Below are 8570 nucleotides of genomic sequence, written 5' to 3'. Positions count from 1 at the left end.
AAGGCAGCACCAGAACTCACAATCTCCCAGTTCCAGCAGTCCCAGTTGCTGTTGTTAGCTGAATCCTGTGCGGTTGCAGCATCCTGCCATTTGTGACCTCCTGGTGGATCACCAGTGATCACCATTTGTGACCTCCTGGTGGCTTCCCCATTGACTTTGCTTGTTGGAAGCCAGCAGTGAAGGTCACAAATGGCGATCATGTGACCATGGGACACTGCAATTTTGTAATTGTGAGCTGGTTGCTGAGAGCCCAAATCGCAATCACATGACCATGGGATGCTCCAATGGCGCAACTACGAGGACCTGTTGTAAGTACCCCTTGTTCAGCACAGTCCTAACTTCGGTTGCTGAAGGAGTGTACATTAAGCGAGGACTACCTGTAATTTTAAAGTACAAAATCAGAGCTGAAATAATAAAAGAAGTACCACAATGTATGTCATATGTATCAAAGACTCCAAATGAGTATTATCTAAAATATTAAAATATTATCCTATCTAAAAGTCCATTTGTACAGTTGAGATTCCTTAATAGTGAGTGTAGTGAACAGGCAGGCCTTCCTTCAACCCACCCCACGCCATTACTAATTTCACTCCCTCCAGACATCACAATATTGACAGCTGATTCCCAGTAATGGAATCAACATCCTTATCTAAACAAGTGAGTACACATGGAATGGGAACACATGGGCAGGCAATGGAAATCAGGATCCTGTTGATAAAGAAGTCTGACTAGGACAGACGAACTCAGATCATGATCACATAAGACTGACTAGGATTAGTGGCAAAAGATTAAGGCAAAGTAGAGCACTTGATGCTGGTGGTGAATGGCGAATCCGATGTTCTAAGGATCAACACACCATTGGAACCTGGAATGTAAGATCTATGAGCCAGGGCAAATTGGATGTGGTTATTGGTGAGATGTCAAGATTAAAGATAGACATTTTGGGTGTCAGTGGACTGAAATGGACTGGAATGGGCCACTTCACATCAGATGACCGCCAGATCTAGTACTGTGGACAAGAGGACCACAGAAGACATGCAGTAGCCTTCATAATTAATAGTAAAGTGGCTAAAGCAGTGCTTGGATACAATCCAAAAAACGATAGAATGATCTCAATTCGAATTCAGGGCAAGCCATCTAACATCACAGTGATCCAAATATACACCCCAACCACAGATGCTGAAGAAGCTGAGAATGACTGAAAGTATGGAAAAATTAAGTATTTCAACAGGACAGTGGAAAAAGGATGGGTGAGGTCAGTGATGTCATCCCAACGCCTTCCCACTCTTTCTAATGATGTAGCTAAGGAGTATTAGAAATTAAGGGAGAGGACAAGTTTAACCACAACAATTAAGATAGTTGTATGCAACCTTCTTTTGAACCTTTCCACTAAATCTCTCAGGACTATCTGCCAGTGGCCTGCATAAAAGGTGCTCTTTTTTTTTTTTACAGACTGCTGGGCTAATCCCTCCCAACTCAGTATTTTGTATTCTTTGAAGCATCCTCAGAGAAGAGAACTGTGTCCCTGCTTGTAAACAGCAACAGAGCCATGCCACTGTGCTTGGCAACAGGGGCACTTCACCCCATCAAAAATCCAGTGTGTTTCATGCCATGTTGAGCTGGATTGCTCTTGATCTGCAAATGCTTGATACTTAAACATTCCAGGAAGTAAGTTTTTCTGGGGATGCTTCTCTGCTAATACACATGGCAAATCTTCAATCTGAGTTTTGCTATATCTGAGTGCAAAAGGACACCAAGTGAATTAATTCCAGAACTGAAAGTATTATCTTTCTGGATCCTTTATCACACATACTCTTCTGCACCCTTTGTATCCTTTGTTTATCCTTTATTCTGAACTCAAGTCTTTACCTCTGATTTAAGCAAAAAGGGACTCTGCATAAAAGGACTCCTTTGCTATGTAGACCACAGAATCTGGTGGTAGGGACTGGGCCTTTTTGGTCTGCAAACAAGTTATTTCTCTTATATGAACCAGCAGAAAAGAAAAAACTTAAGATTTTCCCTGCCTGAAAAAACAGGTAAGGGATATTTCTGGCTAATTCTTGGCTCTGATGTGAGTAGATCTACAGCTCCAAATTCTGCCTTTCAAGACAAGATGACTTTTCCTATTTTGCAGGGCTCTGCAATGCCAGATTCACGGAAAGAAGCCAACTGTAATTATTGCCTATCCTAAAACACCATCAGACTCATGAACAGGTTCATAATATATCTGATTTATTAAAGAATAGTATGCAGGATCACAAAGAAAGCTGAGAATGGAAAAAGCATGCCAAATGCAAACTAAAAAACCCTCGGTACAAACGAGATCCCTCCCCCCGTAGAATCTTCCCAGGCTCACAATCCCAGGTGCTCCTAATGGCCTCTGCTGGTCCGTGGGAAAAGTCCTTGAGCAGAGCACATAACCCAAACACATTCCATTGAAATGAACATAGATACAGAGCTTGGCACAAGGTTTCACAGCAGCTCCCTCCCAACAGAAACACGCGTCAGCACCATGGCATGTGAAACGTTACGATGTACAGTGCACATTGAAACAGTGAACATGACACCAATATTGCACTTCTACCAAAAGAAGGACAAGATCTTACTCTAACTAAGAATTATAGACCGAATTCATTGTTGAATAATGACCATAAAATATTTGCTTCAATACTGGCTGAAAGTATGAAAACAATTTTACAGGATTTTACTCATCAAGATCAATGTGGGTTTTTACCCAAAAGACAGCTAAGAGACAATGTAAGAATAGTTTGGGACATTATAGAATATTTACAACATCACAATGAACATCAAACAACTGTTATTTTCCCAGATGCAGAGAAAGCATTCCATCCCATTTTTGATCCCCAAGCTCCACCCACATTCCAAAGGAAGCCCCATTTACAGTTGCTACATATAGAATCCTCCTCCTCTTCAAGGAGAAGGATTCTGTTTACAGCTTTATAAATTTGTTCCTGGGTTCTCATCAGATGCTGTGGGCTTCCTTTTTCTGAAATGAAATGTCAGAAAATGTATTTTGTATTTTAAGGGATTCCTTCCTTTGCCAGAGAATATGAGTATTCATCTTCCCTGGTTCTTGGTGATGTTCTTGAAGAACTTCCTGACTGAGACTGCCCCTCAGACACCTCCTTGGGGCTTTATTTATGCTTCTTATGAAGTAATCATCCCAAAGTCATTAACCCCCAAATTTGGACAACAGAATCCCCAGAATATCACATATTTGTTTCAAATTGAGGGGAGGAATCTTGTGCTACACCTTAGGCAGAAGAGAGGCTTAATCCCCAAGCGCTTGCCCATATTCACCTACAGTAAGGATGGGGATCTCCAGCTAGATTACCCATTCTTCAGGGCTGACTGTTACTACGATGGTGTTGTAGAGGGCGAGCCCTTCTCTCTGGTCATCATCAGCACTTGCTCTGGAGGACTCAGGGGTCTACTGCAATTTAAAAATAAGACTTACGAAATAGAGCCAGTTCAGGAATCTGCTACATTTCAACATGTGGTCTTTCGATTAGAAGAAAAGGTGGGTGCCATTCAAATGAAGTGTGGCCTAACACAGGAAGAGCAAAGACGTCAAGAAGCCATGATCCAAAATCCTGACAAAATAATGAACAAAATTACATCTAAAGGAAACTGGTGGTCACACGATAGGTATGCAGAGATTGCTATTGTGATTGATCATGAACGATTTTTGAAATTTGACAGAAATGAAACTCTTACTGCTATATATATTCTAGATATCTTCTACATTGCAAATGCAATGTATGAGCCTCTCTCTGTTCATTTGTCTATAGCAGGACTAGAAATATGGTCAGAAAGAAACCTTATACCAATTAGTGATGACATATTTAAAACACTTGAAGATTTCACTAATTGGAGGAGAGACTCATTACTTAATCATCTGCCGAGTGATGCTGGTCACTTATTTATATTTAAGGATTTTGGTCGTGCATTAGGATTAGCATACTTAGGAACGATTTGTGATGAGAACAAGGGATCAGGTGTTGAATCATATGTTACTTCCAGTTTGTTCCGTATTTCTAACACATTTGTCCATGAACTAGGACATAATCTTGGCATGCAACATGATACGAAATACTGTGTATGCGATCAACCGAAATGCATTATGGCCCCATCACAAGGAATTACTGATAAGTTTAGCAACTGCAGTTATAAAGATTACTTCAATCAAAGGAATTCTGACTGTTTGTTAATTCCACCTGACCCTAATAAAATATTTAAAATCAAATTCTGTGGCAACAAAGTAGTAGACAATGGAGAGCAATGTGACTGTGGTACCAAAGCTGAATGCAAGTTGGATCCGTGTTGTCAATCTAACTGTAAATTACGTTTAGGGGCCACTTGTGCTTTTGGACAGTGTTGTATCAAGTGTCAGTATCAAGAAGCTGGAACTGTTTGCAGAAAGAAGACTAGCAGTTGTGATCTTCCTGAATACTGCGATGGGCTTTCCAAGAGGTGTCCTGAAGATGTTTATGTGCAAGATGGTGCCCCATGCAGTGATGGTGCATACTGTTATCATGGGAATTGCAGTACTCATGATACACAGTGCAAAAGAATCTTTGGCAGCACAGCAACAATTGCTTCAGAAGTTTGCTTTAGAGAAATTAATATTCAAGGTGATCGGTTTGGCAACTGTGGCCTTGGATATGGAATTTATAACAAATGTATAGCTACGAATATCTTATGTGGCCGCATCCAGTGCGAAAATGTGGAAAGTTTGCCTTCTTTGGAGGATCACACCACCATAATTCAGACTTCCATGGGCAATATACAGTGCTGGGGAACTGACTACCACAGTGGGATGAAGATCATCGATATTGGAGCAGTCAGAGATGGCACTCCTTGTGGCAATGGCATGATGTGTATTGACAGGAAATGTGTTAATGTGTCCCTCTTGAGATATGATTGTAATGTCGCAAAATGCCATAATCGGGGAATATGCAACAACTTCAAACATTGTCACTGTGAGCAAGGCTGGGCTCCTCCAGACTGCCTACAGGAAGGCAATGGTGGTAGTATTGACAGTGGCCCACCACCTTTATATGAACCCAAATTTTATCCCAAAATGAAATTTATCTTAGCAACTGTAATTCCTCTTTGTGCAATTGTTCTTTCTTTCGTCTGTTTCAGGAACCGAATTATATATAGGATTGGAAAGTCTGAAGAAAGACCTAGTCAGGAGGAATGAAAATGGAAAATAAGTTCATAGTAGATCAGGGAAATGAACCAGGGTTCATGTGTCAAATCTGTAACAAGATATTATGGATAATATTAGACAAAAGAGACTGGTATCTAGGTGAGTAAGCAGTGGTGTCTGTGGGGGTGCCAAGAGAGGTTAGGCTGATGTCACCAACATTGTGGAGCCATGATTCAAGCCCTGCCCCTTTTCTATGTGCACATGGAGCCTGTGTGCATGCCTCAAAGGGGCCAAGCTTGTGGTAGCACATTGCAATATTCCTTTTGTCATTCTGATGAAAGCAGAAACTTCCTGTTACTTGCCAAAGGCATACAACTTTATTCGCCTTTCAAAAGCCCATTCTTTTTGGAATGTTGTTGGGCTTTTTTTTTTGGTCTATCATGTAGAATGCCTGACAATAGTTTTTGCTCCCAGGCTGGATCTGACTCTCAAAAGGGCTGTTAAGAAAACTTTAGAAATTAAATGCATGGGACTATCAAGTGTAAGGACTCTTGTGTGCAGCTGATATGTGCAAGGAGGTGCACTTATAAGGTTGCCTGGAAGAAGAATGCTATGGTCCCTTTCTCTGCTGCTCTGAAGTACTGGACTTTTATAAGTTTGAAAAATTCCTCCCCTCTGTGTTCAATCCAATGAGGTGGAGAAGTCCTACCTTTGGTGTGCAAAACCCTCATTTTATGATGCGACTGCAAGACAGGTGAGGGGTGGCGTGGCATGGGGGAGACATTTTTTCTAGTGTTATCCTGGGAGTTCAGCAGCCTTGTCTCTGACAGCACATGAAAATGTCTAGGCACACTTCCAAATTCTGTCTCAAGTAAGGCACTATCTTCATGGCTTATCATGAAAAACCAATAGAGAACACCGAGCTCCATCATGAAATAATCAATTTCAATTCATTTCTCAAGCTTTCAGGAGACCTGCAATATAGTTCCTTGTGTTGAGTCAGTGACAGGTGACTGAAGGTGAGAATTGATGGGGGAACTGGGAGTTGCAGGGGGAGGGGCTCTGGATAGGTTAGGACTACAGCTCAGATGTTTGGGAATTCTGGGAGCTGTAGTTTTCCCAGCTAGGGGAAGACTGGCCTACCATCTTCTCAGTATCATGTTCATCCTGGGACAGAGACACAGATGATTAATCCTAGTGAAGAGCATTCAGCATTAGAGCACTTGAGACTTAACTTAGATATTTTGGAGAAGCAAAATCCAAAGTACCGCTTTATTAAAGTTATTTCTTAGGAATTGTGGTTTGTGGTTGTGCTTCGGTTACTTGTGTTTTAACCTATAGATTTTGTCTCAGATTGACATAACAGATTAAAAGTTCTACTGTCGGATGGAATCCAGGCAAAGGAATAGGAGCATAAGAAGAATTTTGGTATTCTTAATTAATTAATTAAATTTCTATTTTGAAGCCAATTGATCTGAACTGATATTCATCTTCCAGTTAAGGTAGAGATCAGAAAATAGTTAAATGTTAGATTTTGCACTTCAAACATTAGCATAAGATGCAACCCACACATCATTTAAACCATTGCCTCACATACCCTATGAGTGATGGAATGTGATGTTATATGCTATGTACTTATTCTCAGTGACCTAGGGAAGAATGATATATCACCACGTTGGGTCCCTCACAGAGACATGTATTGTAAAGAAGGCCAGTCTTTCCAGTACCTGTTTTTTTTGTTTTTGTTTTAAAGATGTGGAAATTTTTGAGGTAGCTCCTACTGTACCTTGTTACAGTGTAAGTTACATATTTAAATGCAAATCATTATCTATGAATTGTAATAGAAAATCTTCTCCCAAATAAATACTTCCTGTTGCCTTCTGGTACAAGTCTGTTCCATGTTTTAATATCAGGTTTCTCTGTTTCTTTCTTAAGAACAATAATTAGTTCGCACATATTAACATATTTTTTTCAGTTTCTGCTATATTTCTTTATACTTGATATTTTTGTTTTCGTTGTATTAGACCAGGATTGGAACTGAAGTAAACATTAACTATTATCCATTCTGTTGTCTGCAGAACCAGTTCAGCCTTAGAGTTCTATTGTCTCAGTCCTGCTGGAGAAGTCCAGAGAAAGCTGACAAATAACATCATAAACAAACAAGCACTAAAGTAATGGCTTTGGGAACAAATAACAGAACTCCTTAAATGAGTTTATCTTTATGCACAGAATGGTATAAGAGACATGACTCCCACTAGAACTACCAGGAATTCACTTAGGCTCCCTCATCATTCTTTAAAAACAAAAACAAAAAAACAGGTAGGTTCTTTCTTTGGAAATGAGTCCACCTGGCCAGAAAAAAGATGAAGGTAGGCTAGGGACAGTAGAGAGTATTCTGGGTTGGGGGATAGAAGAGAACATCTCAAAACTGATAGTTTGTAATTGGCTGTTCCCAACCTAATGCTCATTAATAATCAACTTCACCTTAGCAGCCATTTATGGAACACTCAAAATGTTATCTAAATTCTGATATATAGCCTACATATTACTTAGAGCATTCTTTTATTGCATTATTTATTATGTATAGCTTTTCCTTCTCTTCTAATCAATTTCAGTTGTACCAGCCAAATCTTTTTACAGTTCAATAGGGATGTGTTTTGACTAAAAATTGGATATGAACTGCCTTATAATGCTCTATGTTGTTAATGGTGTATGAGAATATATTAGCCATATGTTACTTTAGAACTGCTAGTTATTAAAAATGTGCTAGTTATCCACCTGTATTTTAAGACTCACACTTTTTTCTTTTTTCTTCTCTACTATATTTCCTACTATATCAGCATTATGTTTTTCCTTTTTTCTTGAAATACTAATAATATAAATAATTAAAATGTTAGGTAAATGCCCAATGTGTCCTTCACCTCATAAATGGTAGCATTATCACAGTAATTAGGAACCCTTGTTCCTATTATTAAGGAAGTGAACAGAAGAATTACAGGATAAAGTGGTCATAGAAAGATGGAAAGGCGAGGAGATGGCAAATTGAGAAATATAAAGGACTTTTAAAAGGTTTTGAAAGTGAGAACCAAAAAGAAGCCTCAAAAATTGAAAGTAAAGGAAAGCAGAGGGAAATACTATACAAAAAGGAGAGAAATAACTTGTGGGGGTGCTGCAAAAAAGCAGTTTAAAGGACACTAAAGGAAAGAAGTGATTTTTCACTCTGCAAGTCAGTAACTTTATAGCTGTCCCAACTGATGACATTGGCTGAAACATACTTTATACTGTATGTTTCTGAACTATTCCTTCTATACAGACATGTATCTGTATGACTCCACAAAGGTTATCAAGAAGAATTTTGTAGTGTTGGGATGAACAGGCTGTAAGAAAAAGATAG

The 8570-nt window shown here is 39.4% G+C and overlaps 1 protein-coding gene across 1 annotated transcript; it reads left to right on the top strand.

Annotated features, from left to right (window-relative positions):
• The first annotated feature begins 276 nt into the window (after positions 1-276).
• On the top strand, positions 277-5227 carry LOC134507530 (disintegrin and metalloproteinase domain-containing protein 20-like). Its single transcript, XM_063318233.1, has 2 exons — positions 277-308; positions 3025-5227. The coding sequence occupies exons 1-2, from the start codon at positions 277-279 to the stop codon at positions 5225-5227; spliced, it is 2235 nt and encodes a 744-aa protein (XP_063174303.1).
• The last annotated feature ends 3343 nt before the right edge of the window (positions 5228-8570 follow it).

Source organism: Candoia aspera, chromosome 1 (genome assembly GCF_035149785.1).
Source record: "Candoia aspera isolate rCanAsp1 chromosome 1, rCanAsp1.hap2, whole genome shotgun sequence".
Lineage (NCBI taxonomy): Eukaryota > Metazoa > Chordata > Lepidosauria > Squamata > Boidae > Candoia > Candoia aspera.
This window is presented reverse-complemented; position numbering and strand designations above follow the sequence as displayed.